Source organism: Heteronotia binoei, chromosome 4 (genome assembly GCF_032191835.1).
Source record: "Heteronotia binoei isolate CCM8104 ecotype False Entrance Well chromosome 4, APGP_CSIRO_Hbin_v1, whole genome shotgun sequence".
NCBI lineage: Eukaryota > Metazoa > Chordata > Lepidosauria > Squamata > Gekkonidae > Heteronotia > Heteronotia binoei.
The window spans coordinates 78,800,890-78,823,864 of record NC_083226.1 but is presented as its reverse complement, the minus strand read 5'-3'; the positions used below and the strand labels follow the sequence as shown (position 1 = coordinate 78,823,864).

Below are 22,975 nucleotides of genomic sequence, written 5' to 3'. Positions count from 1 at the left end.
TCGTGGGCATTCGATGAAATTGCTGAGCAGACAGGTTAAAACGGATAAAAGGAAGTACTTCTTCACCCAAAGGGTGATTAACATGTGGAATTCACTGCCACAGGAGGTGGTGGCGACCACAAGCATAGCCACCTTCAAGAGGGGTTTAGATAAAAATATGGAGCAGAGGTCCATCGATGGCTATTAGCCACAGTGTGTGTGTATATATAAAAAAAATTTTGGCCACTGTGTGGCACAGAGTGTTGGACTGGATGGGCCATTGGCCTGATCCAACATGGTTTCTCTTATGTTCTTATACACATTTATTTCATTCATAACCCATCTTTCTCACTGAGACTCAAGGGGGGTTACAAAATATTTTTAAAAATCCAATAAAACATCCAAATTCAATAAAACATCCATTGCAATGGGACTAAATTACATCATTAGAAAACAATGCAAACAAAAACTGTTGAAGGCATGCCACATGAATTCTCACCAGCATTAGACTGCAGAAATGTAGAAAGTAGATTACAAAGATAGAAGGCAGATAGTAAATAGAAGACGATACATACAATAAACATTGTAATCATCATCTATTCTAATACTGAATCTGAGAATATGTAAATCTGGACACTGACTGTGAATGCACAAGACTGCACAATATTACAAAGGTCCATCAGTGGCTATTAGCCACAGTGTGTGTGTATATATAAAATTTTTTGCCACTGTGCGACACAGAGTGTTGGACTGGATGGGCCGTTGGCCTGATCCAACATGGCTTCTCTTATGTTCCTCTACCTTAAATGACATAGTATCTCACCTGTGGAGCTGACCTTCCAAAGTGCCTTATTTAAACTCAGCTGCTACATGTATGAAACAGTTAAACAGTATGTATAAGGAACCCAGTTTAAATAAGTTGTGTGAGTGTAAAATCCCATGGAGAAGTATTTTTTGTCAATGAGCATCACTTTTAAATTGCTTAATTTGCGATCTGGACAGGAATATAAAATGCCACATGCAGATGTCCTATTCTTCCGTATGGCCCATTGTGTTTGCCTGTGTCCATAACAAAGAAGAGAGAAACAGGTAACTGTTGGGTTCCACAGGGATTCTTCTACATGCAGAGAAGGACTGTGCCCCAAATACTTTCTGTATTAAAATAAAACATTCCTGTATTTATGGTAGAAGCAAAACTGCAGCAGTCCATAACAACAACAAAGTTGAAAATCCAGGTGTTATAAAAGCTTTTATTCATGGCACTGGCCCTTGACTCTCTTTCAAAGGCACCTTCCTTTTGAAATGCCTACAAATTAACAGGTTCTATGAAAGTATCAACAGGTTCTTGTTTCTGAACAGGAGAAATTGGGGGGGGGGGACCCAAATCTAATCCTACTCATGTTGGAAATGACTGCAAAAGGAAGGCAATGTTGAAATGGACCCGAAAAGGCTGAGAGAACTGTGGTTACATTCAAGATGAAAAAATAACCTTTTATCGTACCTGACCATATTAAAATCATGTGTTCTTTACTACATATTTAGAAATTCACTGTGCCAAGAAGCAGATCAATTATCAAAGTCATTTGGGTTACATTTCTTCCATAAAAAATTGTCATTTTTTTTCCAAAGTGACTTCTCTTCCTCTTCCTTTTTCTTTGACAAAATGACATGAGGCGCTCTTTCACACAATTTCTCTATAGTTGACAGATCTGTGAGTTTCTGGAGGCTGTCCTCATTCTGTTCATTCAGCATATCCCAGAAGTCTTTTGGTTGGGTTTTTGCTTTTTCAACACAGCCTGAAAGAAAGCTCTTGGGAGGCTCTCTTGGCCTATTTCCATTACTTTTGAAGAGATCATTTAAAATAGAGGTGTCCCCTAGTACATCTGTAGAAGAGTTTTTCTTGCATATTTGAGTCTGTCTGTTTTCTGACTGAGACAGAAAGGATTTTCTTGGTGACTCTGTCCCTTTCAAATTCAGCTGTCCTTCAGTGGTATTTGCAGGCAGCCCCTCAATTCTTCCTGATTTATTGCTTAATGAATCAGACGCCATAAAGTCTTTGAATGCCTGACTGTTTCTCTCACTAATGCTATCTTGGGTAATAACAGTGGGCAATTGTTTATCTTCAGCTTTATGACAAATAACAGCATGTATGCAGGGATCATATGGAAACTGGTTTGTTTCTATTTTATGTCTTTTTTGGCCACATAGATCTACAGTTCTACAAAGAGAAACTTGAGCATCAGAAGGACCAGACTTTGATCTTCCATCTTTATTAACAGACTTTCGTTTTTTGGACTGAGTTGGGCACACACCTCCTTCTACGTTTCCTTCTGGAACATCAATTTTTAATAGGTCCTTTAGCTCTGGATACTTTGTACCATAAAATTCTTTCAGCATTTTCTGCCTCTCTTCTGATGTTGCTTTGACAATATGCTTTGCGAATTCATCCATTGAAGTCACACAAAAATGAGATACCATTTCTTCAAACTGTCTCCTGTACCCATAAACAAAAACCAAACAGTTATTAGTCCTAGCGACATAAAGATCAGCCAAGAAATCTGAACAAAAAAAAAAATCCAATCATTTACTTCTAATGGGTTAGAATGGCATTGCCAAATCACTGCTAATATTTAAAAACATCAAATCGTGAAACCATATATGATGGAAGCATTGAGACCACACCACTTTTATCTAACCACGGTGGGCTTATGTGAAGGGGGTAACAAGAAGAATTCTGTCCTTTTACTTCTGCATAAGTATTAGATAAAAGGTAAAGGTAGTCCCCTGTGCAAGCACCAATCGTTTCTGACTCTAAGGTGACACTGCTCTCACAACGTTTTCACGGCAGACTTTTTACGAGGTGGTTTGCCATTGCCTTCCCCAGTCATCTACACTTTCCCCCCAGCAAGCTGGGTACTCATTTTACCAACCTCACAAGGATGGAAGGCTGAGTCAACCTCGAGCCAGCTACCTGAACTCAGCTTCCGCTGGGATCAAATTCAGGTCGTGAGCAAAGAGCTTAGGACTGCACTACTGCAGCTTTACCACTCTGCACCATGGGGCATACCTACAAAATGAAGACAGATACTGCCAGATGAAGGTTTCAGTTTCTAAACTCACTTAGTATACATATATACACACACACACATATGTATATGTATGTATGTACACACACACACAAGAAAATAGTTTTAACAAATGTTCACTTGAAAAGACATCCTGTTAAACAGAACTTCTTCCCAAAATGTTAAGAATTACTATCAGAACTATGCATAACTATATTCTCTGCTAATTTGCAGTTGACTTTGCCTCCTGTGGTGGCTGTTTTGTTTTTCTACCCATCAGTCTGTGTCAGAATTACAAAGGTGCTCACAGATTCAAAAAGATTGGCGATCCCTGATGTAAGACAATTTCACAATTTTAACCTTTTCCTTTGGCTTTATTATAATCCTCTCATTTATAAACAGCCTCCATCATTGCATAATTGAAACCTGAGAATGTGCTTTGTTTCTACTCGACTGTCTACAAACTGAAATTTTATCCATAATCATGCTGCATCAGCACTTCCTTGCCCACAATTCTATATATCTTTGTTTGTATCCATGGTTTTGCTAAAAGCAACCTTGATGAAACTATTATGTTTCCAACAAAGATCCCATGTTTTATTACCTAACTTTTTCTATGTGGCCGAACAAGATTAACGTTGAATTACATGGTATATTGCATTCCACAATCACACTCAAACATCAGAAACTTTTTGCCAAAAAAGGCTTTAAAACAGACCTATGTGGATGAATGCACTCTTTTCTTGTAAACAACATTAGCAGCGATCAGATCCCAGTCAGCATATAGTGCCATATACAAAGAAGTTAAAAACCATTTTCTATAATATTAACATTTACTGGAGTACCAATTATGTCTTTGTAAACTTTTTTCCATGTTGGACTTGTAATTGCTAAATAGGTGTAAGTTGCCATTTCATTCTATAACCATATGTACTAGCTCTATGAGCATTCCATAGAATTTTCCTAGCTAACAGTCCTTTTATGTTCTCAAAAACATTCAGTGGTCTGGAGATGTTAATTCACTAGCCTGCATTCTGGAAATATTTTTTTACTGAAGTCTAAATAGAGGTTTAGTCTCTACTTTTTGCCTCTACTTCTGGGCATTTGTAATTCACTGAACAGGAACAAACTTTTCCACAAGCAGCAGAAATCCCACAATGCCTTCTGCTCAGCTGTCCGTATCTTTTTATTAACTAAGGCTTAAGCAGGGGGGATGCATAGCAAACTTGATGTGAGGAGGTGCTAAATATATCTTGCTCTTACAAAATCACCAGGACACCAAGGTGCAGAGTTCAAACCTTTTTTTTGGAGGGTGCAATTTACATACACAGAGCATTCTCTGAGTCCTTGTGGCAGATAATTCCTTTCACTCCCATTCCTCTTTTCCCCTCTTCAGTTGGCAGGGAGTTCCTTCACTCCCACTCCTAACCTTCAGTCATCCGCCCTAACTTTGCTTTCCTGTTTCCTTTAAGGCCCTGCTTAAAAGACCTACCCATATGGTTAGAGGCCACCTCCTCTCTGCTGATCCTATGCTCACTGCAGCCCTAAAGGGATCAATTTTCACTAGCAGTAGCTACTACAACTAACCAGTCAACCCCACCTTACAGCACTGGTCACTGGCCCCACTAGTCTCCTCAGGGCTGACAACTCAACTCCTGGGTCCCTGCTTGCCGCATAACTCAGCCTCCAAGAATGAAGTGGTCCCACCTCCAGTCCATTGTTCTGGGTGCTGCTGCCTAACAATCTCTAACCCCAGAGCCCAGGGGTTACAGAGCCTGTGCAATTTTTTTTTAACACTGACGTTTTACCTATGGATCTCCTCTTACCACAGAAACCTATATATTTCATGATCTTGTTTCAGAGCTCTCCTGACTCTTAGCTTTCATCACACTCTCCTTGGCACACTGAACTGAATTAAATCATTAGCAGTGTCACATAGTGGCTGTGGAAAATCTGCTTCCTTGTGGCTAGACACTACAGGGATATATATGAAGGCACAAATACAGTTGCTCAAATTCAGCATTTTGGTTGTTATAATTAGAAGCCTTTAGTTTGAAAAGGAAGTTAAATGAAACATAACAGTGTTGGCCTACACCTTCTCTAAGGACATCATTGCAGTGAATAAGATGTTGCTCGCTTAGTCACAGGGTGCGTTCACACAACACTAAATAATACATTTTGCAACTGGATTTTTACTGGGTAAGAACAGCAAAAATCCAATCGCAAAGCATATTATTTAGTGTAGTCTGAACGCACCCATAGTTTGACTTACATAATGAAGTTTTATACGTTTTGGACAAGAACACAAGCGTTGGTCAATTTATCCAGGAAATATATGCCTATAATTTTACTTTTTCAGAACCACACATTACATTTTGTTAAAACTGAGGGTTAATTAATAGAGAGCTACTATTAATAGAGAACTACTACCCTTTCCATTGTGAATAAGGAAATTGGGAAATTTTAACATGTTCTGGACCTGTCCTGAAAATACACATGATCCATTCAGAGGAATTAGTTTTCAAGGCCATAAAAGTGTGTTCAAACCACTGTCATACTCAAAATGCCTGTTTTATAAACCAAAATGCCCTCAAAAGAGGTTGGGGAATTGACAGGTGGGCACCTTTGGCTTAAAAAGAACCTAGAATCTATGTATACAGGATTCCACTTCCAGAAATTATTGCTTAAATTTGCCAAGGACCCTAATTAAGTAAAACAATCATGAATTTATTACAGAAAAATATAGAACACACACATACAAGATAATAGACTCATATAACATAAATACAGACCTAATAAAAATAGAGAGCAATGCATAGAGGTAACATAAGGATGGACAAACGGTGATAATTACCAATCGTATTCTTCAACGAAGGCTCCAATGGCGACAAACGAGGATGATGGGGAAGGGGACCCTCAACTGGCCAAGTATCGGGGATGTATTTAAACAGCAGGAATGGGGTACTGCTAGATGCACACCTGTGGGGAGCTGGGTCATAGGTTATAAGGACTACCTTGAGCCCTTAGGGGATGGGAGGTACAGGGGCGGCTGAGAGGTGGTCAGCTGGTACATGAACTCAGAAAAAGGGGAGGCTCCGCAATGACCATAAGGGCTGGACTTGTGCGGTAGCCAATAGCCAGTTTATTGGGGGCACCTGATTGGATGCCCATACCTGGCCAATGTGCAGACCTGGCCCTGGTTACCTGATTGGACTTCCAGGTAACAATGGGGCAAAGGGGGAGGCTCCAGGATGACCATTAAGGGAAAGAATGGGTGAAATTATTGGGGTGGAAGTGATTAAAAGGCTATCAAAACTTATCTAAAAGGTGACAATAGATGGCCAAATTGCTACTTAAGGTAACACTTGATCTATACAAAGAAGCTTGGCTCTGGATGAAGATGTTCTTCCTCTTCTTCATTCCTCTACTGGCACCATCCTTTGTCTTGGGTTCCATTGGACAAAGGCTTAGGCAGTTTGACAGGATCCACGCCTAAGATAAGCTTGATTGCCTTACGCATAGGTGACATCTGTTGAGTACGTGAGCCTCCCGCTTCGCTGTCATGGAGTCTGGCACTGCAGGAAGATAGCTGCTGATGATGTTAGCCTACCAATATGGATTCTATGGTCAAGACTTGAATTCGCTTGCCCGGACAGTTCCTGGCGGCGCAACGTCTTCTGCTGCAACGGCCGAGATGGTGCATGCACGGAGCGGTTGGAAACCCATCTGTTCTCCTGGCTAGCATTCTTCCAGAGATAAGGAGTGCTGCTGCAACGTTGTGGCTGTTAGTACTCACATGAGTGCCTTAAAGTCTGGTAGACAAAACCCACATTTTCCTGGCAGATGTGTGTGAGTCGAGTCTCCAGGCACCCTGGCAACCAAACGGGTGACTACGATGTTCTGTAATTAGAGGTCTTTTTCTCACAGTCTGTCTTTATCCTACGATGGGACATTTAATTTACTTTCAAAATACATTGCAAATAATTTTAAATATTACCACTGTGATGGAACCCAGAAACAAACAGATACTGATAAGCATAACTATCTCTGTGAATTGGAAAATATGAGCCAACCCAACCAAAGATAGTTGCTATGAGTTAGGGGACCAGTTTATTGTTCTTTTTCTTGCTATGGTATATGCAGCCTCCAGCCTCTGAAGCTCACTAGGTCCCTCCAGGATAAATCTGGGCGAAAAGGCAGCAAGATATTGGATACGGTTTTCCCCCAGATATGTCACATGCCTATAAAGCTTCAGTTATAACAACCAAGGTTCAAATTAAATGTTGTACAATATAATTAATAATGCTCACTGAAGGCTAAAGCATATGAAAGAGACGAAATAGTGGGACTATTTAAGTCCATCTTCCCAGATCAAAAATGTATTCTTACCTGCGGATTCTTTTGGGTGTCTTTCCAATCAGGAAGGTAAACAAGCCTACTCGGTGGACCATCTTCTCCTTCTGGTATACAGGATGTGTAACATAAAGAAGAGAGGGACTGCTGGTTTCGCTTACTGAATGATGCTTCCTGACACTCTTCCATCTTGATATAACTTGTTCTGAGTTCTGAATTCTATTTTTCTAAACCAAATTTGAAATAAAACACATCAATATTTTCTGCTATCCAGTTTTTGTACTATAGTTGTTGTATCATGTTTTATTTCTTTAATATCTGAGATTTTATAACAGAAATCACGTTTCTGAAGTCACTGTGACAAGGTTCCCCAGTACCTATATCTACTTTTATTAGTAAATTGCTTGATTGTTAATTACTCTAAAATTACTCTAAAAGAGTCTTTGCATGTTAGAAAACATTCATTGAAGAATTATCACTCAGCTCAGAAACCTCTATACAGAAAGGTTGTTTACATTAAAGAGTGGATCTTGTCCAAATTAAATTATCTCACAAAAATATGGAAATATCCTGCTACTGCAGTACTATCATCTAGGAGGGGGGGGGGGAGCCAGAATAAGAACTGGTTGCTGAAAAGTATACCATTGTTAGAAAATTGTTGTACCAACAAGAGCAACTGCTTCTGTTTTTCCAGTTTTAGGGTTTTTATTCATATCAACCACATACATGCACAAGGACACAAAAGTCAATGATAATCTTTCATTCCTTCATTGTGGCTGGGCCACAACCTAAGCCTCAGAATCTAATCAGGGAGCTCAAACTTCTAGTTTATCCTACAAAAGAAGACTGGCATTCTGATTCCCTGGTTCCATTGTGGCCTACCATCTATCCAATATTTGTCTAGTATTCCAGTCAGCTCTCAAAAAACAATGTACCTGTGCATTGGAAGCACCAACCACAAATGACTTTCTTGGTCATGACACCAAAACTTCGAGAACTCTCTTCCCAGGTAGGTTAATCATCTCCTTTTATCATCTTCCTCCAGCAGGCAAAAACATATATTTTTACTTTGGTGTTCCCTCAAAAACTCTAAATATCCCTCCTCCCTGTTTGTGTTTTTGAGTGTTTATATTTGTGTTATTATGTTTTGATTGTTTTAAATCTTTTATGTGTTTTTATATTTTAAATGTTTTAAAAGTCACAAATGTTCAATATTTTGTTTGTAATGTCTTAATATTGACCACTTTGGTGACCCTAAATTGTCTAAAAAGACAGGAGAGAGATGTTTTACATAAAATAAATGCATAAATAATGAGGATCCAGGCAAATCAATGCCTAGGCCAGCATTGCTGACCAAACAGCAACTCACTTCCAGTGTGCACCAGAACATTTCTACATCACCATATTTACAGACTCTGGCCACACAGTAAGATGAGTGTTACAGTGCTTCCACAACTATTTAGAAATTTGGGAATGGGAAAGGCATGATAATCTTCTAATTAGACCCACACACACATACCAGTATATCTGCCTTACTCAGGCATCTTTAAAAAAAAATTATGCTGGAATAAATGTTGTTAGTTTTTAAGGTGCCACATATTTCCTGTTTTACTCTGCTACTAGAGGATAACTAAATGGAATTACCAGTATTGCCCTGGACATCACCTTCTTTTTTTCTTTTCTTTTTTAACAGAAGGGATAGAGGAGTGGAAACTGGATTTCCAGCAAATGCCAAAATCCCTGTTGTTGCTGTTTATATTTTCACACCAAAATTCCTCCAGAGAGCTTGTAGTAAATGTATGCCATGTTCTTATTTTCATAACCATCCTGTGGGGTGCTTAGGCTAACCACTAGCTCACTGTAACCAGAGCAGGGGAAAACATATTTTCTTCAAACTTCTTGGTGGACAACTGGGTGAAAGTTTTCCTGGTTCTCCTCAGGGAAATTAGATTTGGTCCTGGGAAGTCTCCTTTTAGTACTATGTATTATAGTATAGTGTCTTTATAGTATTATATATTTTAGTTCCTTATCTTTATACCATTACATCAGCTTTCAGAGAAAAGCTGTATTAAGCATTTAGAAATTTCAGAGCATCAATTTATAACCTAATTCATTACATGCTTTGACTTATATGTCTGTTTAAACAAGTTTTCTTTCTTCCGTTTTGTTTTAAATCAATTTGGGAAACAGCTAAATTTTGATAACAGATTGAAATAAGGTTGCCATGCCTCCAGTTGGGGCGCAGTTTCCCCAATTTTGGGGGCTCCAATCTGCCACTGGTCAGCTGGCCTGTGGGGGAAGCCTCACCCCCAAAACGCCTTCTTCAGTGTTGTTGGCACAATGATGTCATGCAGAAGTGACATCATCATGCCAGACAAGTTGCACAGCAATTTAGCCAAAACTCTATGGTAACCATAGGATTTTGACCAAAATACTAGAGTGTCACTGTCAGGCCCATAGCTACAGTGGGGCCCAGGGGGGCCAAGCAACTCCATTCAAACCTCCCATCTGTATGGCCCCTCCACTGGGGGGCCTCCAGTCTGTCCCCTTTGTTCACTGCCACTTTAAACAAGCAGCATGCTCTGACCAGGCCCCTGCAGCTGCTTTGGCAGCTGATGCTCCCCAGCACTCATGCCCCAGGGACAGGACTCACTCCTGGGATCACCTCACAACACCAGCACAGAATAGCATCGAGAAAGAGAGAGACCCTCCAAGCGCTGGGACGGAGGCGCGGAAATCTGCAGCTTTGAAGTTTACCGATCAGGGTCAGCGCCGGCGCCTCTCCCATTGGTGTGACTGCACAGATGACCACTCGAAGATCATTAGTTACAGGTAGGAAACCTGTTTTTCAAGATCATGTATGTGTATTCTGTTTTCAGTACATGATTATCATGTTTGAAAACACTGTGAATGTTGTGGTTTGTTTGTGCTGATGCTTTCAGCACTGGACAAATTGAAATGATCTCTGCAAGCCTGTATCAAATGAAGAAGAAGAATTGCAGATTTATATCCCGCTCTTCTCTCTGAATCAGAGACTAAGATTGGCTTACAATCTCCTTTATCTTCTCCCCCCACAACATACACCCTGTGAGGTGGATGGGGCTGAGAGGGCTCTCACAGCAGCTGCCCTTTTAAGAACAACCTCTGCCAGAGCTATGGCTAACCCAAGGCCATTCCAGCAGGTGCAAGTGGAGGAGTGGCGAATCAAACCCGGTTCTCCCAGATAAGAGTCCACGCACTTAACCACTACACTAAACTGGCTCTCAAAATGGACATTGTTGGTGGATCTTTTTAGCCAGTTGGCTTTCATTCAGAAATCTAAGTGAATTGGATAATCTATGATTGCTTAAAATTTGTTTTATCATTAGCTTGCTGGATACTTTGTTGAGGATTTTTTGTGTATTTTTAATATTGAAACTTTATTTTTAAGTCTCCAAGCTAAAATCTTTAAACAGGTATTTTTCCTAAAAAGAATTTATTGTGGGGAAGACAGGGGATACAAGGACACTTACAAATTTGTTTATACTTTTTAAATTACAGAGGCTGTATGTGAGAATTTATTTACAGTGATTGATGCTTGTTTGAACAGTAATTATATACCATTACATCCGTCGTGATCGTCACGGATGGCGGCGGTCTGTGGAAGGGTGCGCCTTCCGTCAAGTTGTGCTCTTGCCCCCACCATTCGAGATCCGCCAACACCTCTGGAGGGACAGTCAGGAACCGATTCAGGGAGTCGAAGTTGCAGCGGAACTCCTTGAGGAACCACAGCTGGAGCGGTCGCATGCGAAGCCTCGCATATGTCACGACCGAAGTGGTGGCCGCCATGAGCCCCAGCAGGGGCTGAATCCGGCGGGCAGGAACCGATGGATTCCGGTGCAGGGAGCGAACCGCTTGGACGATGGCCTCCGCTCGATCCACGGGAAGAAATGCCTTGCAAGCTACGGTGTCCAGCACCGCCCCGATGAACTGCACTCTCTGCGACGGCTGAAGGTGCGACTTCTTCCAGTTGACCTGGAGCCCCAGTTCTGCCAGAAGGGCGAGAGTGATGTCGATGTGCTGAAGCAGGGCCTTCCTTGACCCCGCCACTATCAGCCAGTCGTCTATGTACGGGAATAGGGAGATTCCCTGTAGCCTCAGATGGGCGGCGATGACGACCATCGTTTTCATAAACACTCTCAGGGCCGTAGACAGACCAAAGGGCAGGGCTCTGTACTGGAAGTGGGCATCGCCGATCGCAAAGCGCAGGAACTTCCGGTGCCGGGGGTGTATGGAAACATGAAAGTAAGCATCTTTCAGATCTAGAGTGGCCATCCATTCCCCGTGGTCCAGAAGCGGGAGAATGCAAGGTAACGAGGTCATCCGAAATTTGTTGTAACGAATGAACTCATTGAGACCCCGAAGGTCCATAATCGGGCACAGGCCTCCATCCTTCTTCGGGACAGCAAAGTAGCGGGAATAGAACCCACGGCCGCGTTGGTCCTTCCGGACCTCCTCGATGGCCTGCTTGAGGAGGAGGGACTGAACCTCTTCCTGAAGAGGTGGGGAGGGCGAGGTGTAGGCGAACGTCGGGGTAGGGGGTTGCTGGAAAAACTCTATCTCGTACCCCCACTGAATTATAGACAGGACCCACTGGTCTAAGGTGATACGGGACCAGGTCGGAAGGAAACGGGATGGGCGGATAGAGTCCGTGTCCCCATGGGGGCGTGCAGGTGGTGGGGAGTCAAAGGCCCTGTTTATGCTGCTTGGCGCCCTTCTGCCTCGAAGCTTGAGCAGAGGAAGGTAAGTACTTCTGCTTGGGCTGGTACTGTGGTCTTGAAAATGTGGTTGCCGACTTCGGGCGCCACTGTCATTCAGGAGACTTGGCATAGGGTTTCTTCTGCCACTGCCGAGTCCACTGACACTTAGCCGGAGGACGAGAGATGGAGACCCCCAGGTTTCTGGACGTTTTGATACTCTTGTCCATCTCCTGAAGGACCAAGTCTGTAGTCGCACTAAAGAGGCCCGTGCCGTCCAACGGGAGATCTTCAATGTACGCCTGCGTATCAGGTTGCAGGGCAGTGGAGCACAGCCAGGAGTGCCGTCGCAAAGATATGGCCGTGGTAAGGGTCTTGGCACAAGCATCGCCCGAATGCTTTGCAGAATTCAGCTGCTGCTTCGCAAGAGCCATCCCTTCTTTCTGTAGCTTCTTCAGAGCCGTTTTACTCTGCTCCAGTAGGGCATTCAAGATGGGCGAGATCTGGTCCCACAGGGCATATTGATACCTGCCCATGCAAGCAGAGTAGTTCGCGATTTTGACCCCAAGAGACCCAGTGGAGTACAATCACCGCCCCATAGCATCCAGCTTACGGCCCTCGTCAGGAGGCGTTGAATGCGTCTTCTTCGCCTTAGAGGAGGACGATACCACAACTGAGGTGGGCTTAGGGTGCATATACAGGAACTCAGCGGTGCTTTCTTGCAGACGGTACATGTGGTCCAGCCAGCGCGATGAGACTGGCGTGGACACAGGTTTGTCCCAGAATGACTTTGCCGTGTGAAGCATCACATTGGTGATAGGCAGGGCAACCGCTGTCGAGGTGTCTCTCTGGACGATGTCAAAAACATTGTCCGTGACCACGGGCTGAGGCTGTACAGTTGGTAAAGACAGCGCCTGCGCCATCCTCTTAATCAGGTCATCATAAGATTTAAGGTCCTCAGATGGGGAGATTGGATGATCCTCCGTGGTCTTTGATGGTGGGGAAGGTTCACCAGTAGAAGAAGCCCCTTGCTCCTCCGGCGACGATTCCCTCAAGGACCTAGGGGACGCTTCAGGCGATTCCGACGGCTCAGAAGGCTGACGTAGAGGCGGCGACGTCTGGACTGTCGGTGTCGCCTTCGACTTCTCCGGGGAGGTAGGCTGATCTGGCTCCCGATGCCGATCACGATGCTCGGCCTCGGGCGGTTTTGACAGTGAAGCAGAAGGGGCATGTCGAGGGGTCCTGCAAGACATCCGGGACCTGTAGGAAGTCTCCGACATCTGATCCCAATCCATCTGTCGCGGTGGCAACCAGGGAAAGGGAGGCTGCATCGGGTAGGCACCATAGAGGTACTGCCACTGCCGTTGATCCCAAGGAATCTGCGACACTGGCTGGTGTGGAGAAGGATCCTTCCTTTGGTAGTGAGGAGAGCGGCTGCTCGACGACCAATCCCAGTGCGAGTCCTGACGTCGATCCCGAACTGGGCTGCGGGAGCGAGGGGTCCCCTGCCCCGGCGTGAGTCGACCAGAAGGGCTTCTGTCGATACCGATGCGTTGGGCTGGGTCGATCTCGGAGTCGGAGATAACCACCTGCGTCGACATCGAGGTAATCGGCGGGCTCGACCGGCGAACGGGTGAAGCAAAGAGCTTCAACAGCGGGACAACCGGCGTCGATGGCTCTGACAGCGATGCAGGGGAGGATTGTGAAGCGGACTTGTGCTTCGGCTTATCGACCTTCTTCTGCTTCTTCACCTTCTCAGCATGCGACCCCTTATCCTCCTTGTGCTTCTTTGCAGGCACCGAGGATTCCGACACAGCTGCCGAGCCCGAGCGCGTGTGGGGGCGATCGGCGTCGGAGGGACCCTTGTTGGCGTCAACTGATTTCGGTGTCGACAGTTCAGCCGACGGTTGCCCTTGATCGGTGGAAAGTGCACGCGGTGATAGTGCCCTCTCCATGAGCGCTGCCGCAAGCCGCGCCGCCCTGTTCTTCTTTGTTTGTTTTGAGAACTTGGCGCAATGGACACAAGAGTCCGGCTTGTGTTGCTCTCCCAAACACAGCAGGCACAAAGAGTGGCCGTCCGGCGGTGCGATCGTGCTTCCGCACCTCGAGCAGCGACGGAAGAAGCCCCACCGCTTTTCCATGCGAGGGTTAGGAAAAACGGGTGGAAGGCCCTGGAGGGTGGGGGGGACGCCCCAAAGGGCGGGAAAACTCACCCCATGCTCCGGACGAACAGTAAACTAACACTAACTAACTAATACTACACTAATAACTCACTAACACTAACTATTTTAACAATTTTAGACGAAATCCAACGAAGTTCACCGACCGTAGCGAAAAGATCAACTGATCAGCAAACTGGCGGGATGTCCGCTCCCGTCCTAGTGAGCATGCGCAGTGAGGGGGGGGTCTGCGCATGCGCGCTGGGACGGAGACGCGGAAATCCACAGCTTTGAAGTTTACCGATCAGGGTCGGCGCCGGCGCCTCTTCCATTGGTGTGATGCACAGAGACCACGAAGAAGATGAGAAGGAAACAGAAGGTAGAAGTTCAATAACGAAGTGTAGATCTATGGACTAAGAAATCAAGAGGGCATAAATTCACAGAGCCAGACCACAAGAAAGGCTGAAATGGTTTGCTATCCTAAAACCTTTTTCCTGGAAGTAAGCTTCACTGCACAGACCTGAGTTGAGTAGACCTTCTGAGGACTGCATTATAAGACTAGTACAGAAGGAAGAGTTCTGTGACCATAGAGTCTCAAACGGGGAGACCCAAAAGGTGATAGGATAAGGTAATTTTAGTTTTAACACGTTAGCCTTTTCTTAGGTTACATTCTTCCAGTGAGTAGCAGCTAATTTATAGGGTGAAGGGGAAGATGGAACATGTATTGACTACTGCCAATAAGCAGTAACCGAAGCGAAAAGAGCCCTCATGGATATACCAGCCATTTCAGAGGAAGGAAACAGAACTACACAGCTGCTGAGTGGCCATCAGTGGCCATTACAGCTGAGTAATAATTCTACTACCTTGCTTCTAGTTAATACTTTAACATATTGGTAACAGTTGATTTGCATATAAAATAAAATCTTTATGTTACAAAAAATCCGCTTTTGATATATTAAAATTCATGTAATAATACCAGTGTCAACAAATTTCCTTAAATGCTAAAGAATAATGAAAGCACCAGTATGCTAACACTCTACACAATTCCTAACTCAACTTCATTGTGGTTGTTTTGAGGCACCACATTTAAAATGATTCAAACTCCAATTCAAGTCCAACCCAACTCCAAGAGTTAGTTCATGAAAATTTGATCCTTTGCATGGCACAGGGATTTTAAAAGGCCTGCAGGTCAGTCAAAGGAGATTCTTCCTCTAGTCTGTATCAGTTTTCTGCTTCCCATTAACCTCCATGCAGGAATATTCCATATCAGGATGTAATCCAGAGGATCTGGTTTATTTCCTTTCTGAAACCAATAAATAATAAAGCTGTACTCTTTTAAATCACACATTTCTAACTTGTATTGCATGATTATCATCTTATTATTGAAATATTGTTAGAAATAGGTTAGCATTAACCGCTGGAATATTGTATTGCATGATTATCATCTTATTATTGAAATATTGTTAGAAATAGGTTAGCATTAACTGCTGGAATATTGAAAGCACACATTACCAAATTAAATAAAACAGTACAGCATCAGGACCAATTATGAAAAATGAATGACTGCTTGATAAAAAGCATAAGAACTATCATTTGCAGTACATACAAAATGCATAGGTTAATTCCAAGGAAACTGCAGTCCAAGAACATTTTAATACATTTTGTTGTCATGGTCCAACAAGACAAACTGAAAAATGATTTGTCCTTCCCCATTCTTCCCTCATACACACACTTCTGTCACATTTACTCGCAGAGAATATAACTTTGCTTCCTGAACCAATCCTCTACAAATACTCTGCAATCAAATCCACTGCAGCTGACAGAACTCCTTTTGTTTATGTGACCTACCAATACTGATGTAATACAAAATACAAATGCCACAAAGCAAAGTTCTTAATAATGCTACTTTTGTATTTACAGTATTCCATAGAGCACTTAAACCTGCATTGGCAATAGATGGGGCAAATTTCCTCCCCCCACTCGGCTGACAGAATGCTTAGTTCTCTCATTTACACCACACTGCAATAACATAAAGAGGGGTTTACCATTAATCCAGGTTTTACTACAAAGCATCCTGTTATTTCTCTGTCAAACACTGTCAAGAGTGCCAAGTGTCTGTCATCCAATTCAAGGGATTAAGTCTTCTTTTATAGTGTGATACTTGTACCAATTTTAAAAATACAGATATAGTTTCTTAGAGCTGGTCACAGTCTATGTTTTGGACAGGATTCATGCTGCAAAGGTTGAATATGACAGCTGGCAGGAAGCTGAGGGGAGACTACATCCTCCCCCTTTTCAGTCACCACATTTCAGTTGCCATAGTGATTAATCCTCAATTCAATGGCTGTCTTTGTACTTTTTTCAGTAAAACTTTAAGTAAACTTAAAGTTGAAAACAAGTAGTTGACTCAAAAAAGAGGCTCCACATAACCAAGAGGTACAGTATAATTTTTGTGACAAATATATTTCCATGTATTAAAACAGCAAATTAATTCTAATGCAGAATACAGCTTCTTTGAACCTCTTAAATATATCCTGTCCCTGTTCATATAACTACTGAGTGAAGTAATTTTTCTTTTTTATTACCAAGGATTCTGCTGCTGTGTGCATGTTTAAAGGGGATCCCTTTACACATTCAACACTAACATCAGCTTCAAAAAAAGAGACAAACAATGCCATCCCAGACCCCTGTAATTTTGAATTCTTATTTAGACTGTTTAGAACTTTTGCCAATTAACACAGAAACTAATTAGGGTATTGGTTAAGGAATGCAGACATCTAATTCAAAATATAGTGGAAACATTTAAAGAGGATGTTTCCCCCCGGCTCCAGAAGGCTCAGATTACTTCTGTGTTAAACTTTTTAAAAGCACCCCTTTCTCACAAAAAGAAATGCAAGCTACCCAAGAAGCAAAAAGAATGTTAGAAAAACTAATACTAAAGCACTCACTACTAAAATCAGTCAGAATTTGATGGCTTTAGTCAACACAGCAGTATATAAACAAAATACTTGTGTAACTTTTTAGGATACAAGCAAAATTGTTTAGTGGACAATTTAGTTGACAAACTTCAACTACAAGTATCAAATATTGTTTAATTTTCCCACTTGCAATCTAATCTACAGGAATTATTGCAAATCGTCCAAGAGCTTACAGGGTTCTTAGTACAAGGCCTACTGTAAACTCCAGGAGGACTGGCTACATCAGGGATGTGTGGCCTAATATGCAAAGGAGTTCCTGCTACAAGAAAAGCCCTGAACATGCATGAAGCTGTTTTTTTATCAATTCAGATCATCCGTCCATCAATGTTAGTATCGTCTATGCAGTGGCAGAGGCTCTCCAGGGTCTCAGGTAGACATCTTTCTCATCATCTCCTACCTGGTCCTTTTAACTGGAGATGCCATGATTAAACCTGGGACCTTCTGCATGCAAAACAGGGGATCTTTCACTGAGCCACAGCTCCTCCCCCAATTCAATGGAGAAGTGAAGAATCTTGCAAGCTACTTTGAAACTTTATTGCGGAGAAAACTGTGGCATAAATAAAACATAAAACCTTAAGCTGTTTTCAGTAATGGCAAGATAAAAATACACTAGACAGACAGAAGGAAGGATTCTAGGCATGACCTGATAATCTCAGCTAAGTGTGTTCTAGACGTTTTGTTGACTGGGGGGAAATCAATATAGCAGTAAAATGTAAAAACTAATCTCAAGGTCCATCAGTCAGTTTCTTGAACAGAAAAGTAGTCTGACCTCAGTCCATCTTCTAGCTGAAGAATTTTCATAATAATTCCTGTGACTGGTGAGTCACCAATGGGTAGCAGCTTGTAACTTGCTGCCTCATTTGTGTATATGTCCAGAATAAGCATCCTCCTATGCTGATAATGCTTTCCTTTGTATTGAAGCAACTTACAAAAGTAGAATAATGGATGTAACCATTATTTATAAACATTTGTTTAAAGCATGTCTAGGTTATTTATATGTTATTACCAGCCACTATGGTCCAATGTTTAAGAAGCATGGTATATTTACATTATGCACCTTGTGCTCTGTGTGCTTATATTTTCTTCTATATGCTTATATACATAACTTTTAAAACCCAAAAGTAGAAGAAAAGTACATAGAGGGAAACAGTAACAATTGTGTCCCATCAAGTGGGAGCTGAACATGCGTAACTTTCTGCGAATTACAGTAACTTAGAATGTATAAGTAAGCTGCTGAAGATAGTACAGTTGGGCATGAATCGGCTCATGAGCCAAAATTCAAGCCAAACTTGGGCTGGTTTGGAGCTCCAGAACTGATATTCAGGAAAGGCATATTTGCAAAACATTTACCAGACTTTTTTGGCCAATTCAGTTCAACTGTTCAGGACCAGCTATTTAAACCTAACAGCTGAGTGGAAGGTTTCCACTCTCCATTTTTGCTCCCCCTCTTTTGAAGCAGCTGGGAGCAAAACTGAAGCATTAAATGGGGTCCACTGCTCAGCTGTTAGGCTTAAATGGCTGGCGTACCCTTTTGGTTTTGCTCCTCAGCACTTGGAAGGGGGAGGAACAAAATTGAAGGGTTAAATGAAGCCCTTTCCTGGGTGATATCTGTCTCCTGGCCATCGTGAGCTGTGACCGGGAGAAAAGGGGAAAGAAAATTCTTTCCTGGGAGACCCTCCCCCCCTGAGCTGGGGCCAGGAGAAAGGAGGAACCAAACTTGACAGATGGGTTCAGGTGGGTGCCCATCCCTAGTCAGAAGAGCAGCCATTATTTGCTTTTTCAAATATCTTGTATGTTCTTTGTACTTGTTGCAAGGGTAGAAAGATCAAAAAGAGGACAGAAAAACAGAATGTTAGGCCCATATTTAAAAGTTCTTATGGGTTATCTGTAGTTAAACAAGGCTCAAGAAAATATGCCTTTTACTGAAAGGTGAGCTATAAAGTAAAATAAATAAATAAAAATGCAGGAAGATTAATGGTTTGGTCAAAGTATTTAGTGAAGGCAGTAAATGCATCTACAAGCAACACCACACTGTGGTTTCATTTCCCGTTTAGAGCTCTCTTCAAGTATCTATCCTGTGCCTATGGAGTGTCAGGTATAACCCTCATACAGCCTAGATGACACCTCCAGCCTGCTCCTCACCCAGTGTACCTTTTTGAGAGCCTGTTTGGTGTAGTGGTCAAGAGTGGTGGACTCTAATTTGGAGAACAGGGTTTAATTTCCCACTCTTCCATATGAAGCTGCTGGCTGACCTTGGGTCAGTCACGGTTATCTCAGAGCTGTTCTGTCAACAGCAGTGCTCAAAGAGCTCTCTCAGCCCCACTTACCTCATAGGGTGTCTGTTGTGGGAAAAGGAAGTCGCTCTGAGACTCCAAGTGAAGGGCACGGTATAAATCCAAACCTCCTTTTTCTTCTTTTGGCCAGCAGGGTAAACATTAGGGTTTACCAGGAACTTTGCAAGGGAGCACTGCCTCGGGAAGGGGAGCATCGCAGATGCCGTGATTGGTGATTCTGGGTGATTACCCAGAAATGACAATGCAGCATTTGTGCCATTATCCCCCCAATTCCATTATTCCTCCAGCTGCTCCACTGCTCTAATGCAGGTGATGGAGGTCAATGGTGTGAACAACTGGTAAACCTCATGAGCATACATAGCAGCTCAGAAACTAGATTAATAAGTATACAAAGAACGTTGTTATGGAAACTGCATTATAGCTACAAGATTTTCCTACAATGATGAATAAGGGAACATTATGATGGGAAGGTGGGAGAATCAAGGCAATAAAGAGCACCATGCAGTCCAGATAGTAGCTGGACTGTAAATTCACACAGCCAATGTACTATCTGTATGAATGGGTTTTATCTGGAAACTTGGCAAGTTGCTTGGTACAATTATGGGCCATTTGCAGGCATGGGTTTATTTTCTTTTTCTTAAGCTTGTCTCCAGGTCTTTTGATCTGGAAACAGGAGGCAAAATCTGCAGAAAGCTTTCTGTCTGATTTATGCAATGGAAACAGGCCCACTCCACCTTTCTTCCCTTTGCTATAGTCACTGTGGGAAGACAAAGTTATGATTGACAGGAATGGGAAACCAAAGGCAATGATTTGCTTCCCTGATATAAACTGCTTCTTCGGAGCTTGCTTTAGTTGAGGGTCAGCAGCAGCAACTGGTAAATCTGTCTGTATTTTCTGCTTTTGAATGTGAGTTTTCACTATTTTTAAAAAATTAACTTTAAGGAAAATATATGATGCTTTCTTGAGAACTTCCAAATTATTCCAAAAAACATCCCTCTTTAAAAATATAAAAGTTCAGTGTTCATCCATTCCTTCCACAGCTCTTTCTGAAAGGCTGAGAGAAACAGAAAAAAACCCAGTGATCTTTGTATTATCAAAAGGATAAAATAATTTTAGGTGGTGCATTAGAACTGAAAAACAGCCAAACTAGATGTAAGACTATGCATACTTTTTTTTAAAATTCATCCTATTTAAATGAACACACTTTTGAGTAAGTTAGGAATAGAATTTAAGGCTATGGTCTTAGACTCACTTAACAGTATGTTTCATGGAAGCCAATTTCTACTATCCAAAGCCATTTCCATACAGGTGATATTGTCCCTGATGTGGATGCTGTTGGGAAGGGGATTTCTCCTATTTCCCACAGTATCATGGTACTTGCATACATTAGTTTGGTTTTCTTTGACCTTCTGTTGTCTTTCTCAAACCTGCTTGGTTCCAATATTTTGGGAAAGACCACAGAAAAGCCACAAGGCTGCCACACGGGTGTGAAAGTGGACTTTCCCAGTCCCACCCACATGGCAGCAATTTCCCCTACCCAGCCCCCATAGCAGCCACCTTCTGCATATGCCACCAGGGGGCATTTTGAGGCTTTTAGCAATTGGTATTGGCTGTCTAAATTTTTTTAAAATGTAAAAATCCACACACACACACCCTATAGCATGGGATGGGAATTGCCACCAAGACTAGGACAACTGCTATGTGGAAGCTAAACTCCACTGGCAGCTGCAGCAACACTGGGGCTAAATAGTACAAAGCTAATCTCCATGTGCACACGTGCTTTTAATTAAGGGCTCAAGACTTGGGAGAAAAATAAACAAAAACATTCTACACTGGAACTTCTAATTGCACATTAATTGTTGCAGAGCCATGTACTGAAAGAACAATGAAACCAGAGACAATCAGCCACAGTGTCTCACTTCATCTTTCTTCCAGACAAACATTGCTTTTGTCTCAGAAAAGACATACGGTTTTAAAAACTAACTTATAAAAGGTCCCCAAAGTTACAGAGATGGAGAGTCTGAAATGCAGAGATCTGAGGAAGGACTGGGACATGAGAGATGGCATGGACTTCCATGTCTAGGTCCTGAGGGAACACTATTGCTTTTAAGAACTGCATTGAAAAAAGAAGAAAGGTAGTTTATACTATTGTAGCACTGAGATCTGACAATCCTAAAGTGGCAGTGAGGGTCAAGCAACTGCAGGGCATTGCCATTCCTTAGACACAGCCTTCTATGTATTATCTAACAAAAATTGTCATAAAGTAGAACATTACTAGGGCTGTACAAAAAATCAGGGTGGTTTCCCCCCCTCCCCAATTCAGGTCTAGTGGACCTGAAAAATATCAGTATTCTCAATTATTCCTAAATATCAGTATTGATACTGTACTGGTATTCAAGTAAATATTCAGGAAACCTGGATTTATTTGGCTCCATTATACCCTATGAGGACCATTCCTATAGTGTATAATGGAGAATCGATCTGTTTAAATGCCTTCTGAGTTCACTTGCTGAGTTGTATGGCTATTTCAGTAGCTGTATCAGATTGTCTAATCTGCATTTGGCTGAATAAATACCTGGAAAATACTAACATGGTATTTTTCAGGTATTTATTTGGCTCCGTATATACAGAGTGCATATCCCGAAACATTATGCATGTTTTAATATGTCTGCTTTTAAAATAACAAATACATATCAGTGCATACCGTCACCTCTGGCTTGTGTGAAACATAACCACATTTTCTAGTGATAATAACGTCATCTCCATAGCACTTGTTGCAAGTGCTATTCATAGTAGCCAAGACTGGAAAGTAGAGTAAAATACTGAGGTTATTTAAAAACAAAACAAAACAGAAAGCTTTTTTTAAATACTTCTCTTTACCTTGGGACTGCACACTGCTACATTTGCAGGAAGTTGAGAAAACTGCTGCAGTTCAAACACATCTCGTACTGCCCACCGACTCATCTGATTTTCAGCCTTGCTTGAACCAACCACATTTTGGTTTGAATGAATATATGAGACTTCAGCAACATCACCTAGTGATTGAAAAGGATAGAGTTTAGATGTTTCATATACATACTGAAAAATATGCAATAAAAGTTAGTGTTTAATACAGAAATCAGTGCTGTAATCAAACACAAATGGATAACACAGTGCATGCTTAAAACTTTTAACTGCTTCTTAAGCTATAAAAAGAAAAGGTTTTTTTAAAAAACACTGGTACTATTAATTGTAGGGCTCATTACAATGTTCATAAGTGATACCCAGATAACACAGTTGTATGGTTCCTGCATTGTCATATGAACTTAAGAGTAGCCATGCTAGTTCAGACCACTGGTACATCTAGTCCAGAATGTTGTTTCTAACAAGCCACTGAGATGCCACATAGGAGACCATGCAATCAGGACTTGC

At 42.2% G+C, this 22,975-nt stretch overlaps 1 protein-coding gene across 1 annotated transcript in view; it reads right to left on the bottom strand.

Moving 5' to 3' along the window:
* Positions 1–1,215: 1,215 nt before the first annotated feature.
* ERCC6L2 (ERCC excision repair 6 like 2) overlaps positions 1,216–22,975 on the bottom strand; it is a 97,969-nt gene continuing 76,209 nt past the window's right edge. Inside the window, exons 19-21 of the mRNA XM_060235457.1 lie at positions 22,445–22,599; positions 7,434–7,624; positions 1,216–2,473 (exon numbers count right to left, since the gene is read on the bottom strand). Of these exons, the coding sequence (XP_060091440.1) occupies positions 1,546–2,473; positions 7,434–7,624; positions 22,445–22,599 (1,274 nt within the window). The 3' untranslated portion in view covers positions 1,216–1,545. The remainder of the gene's footprint in view (positions 2,474–7,433; positions 7,625–22,444; positions 22,600–22,975) is intronic.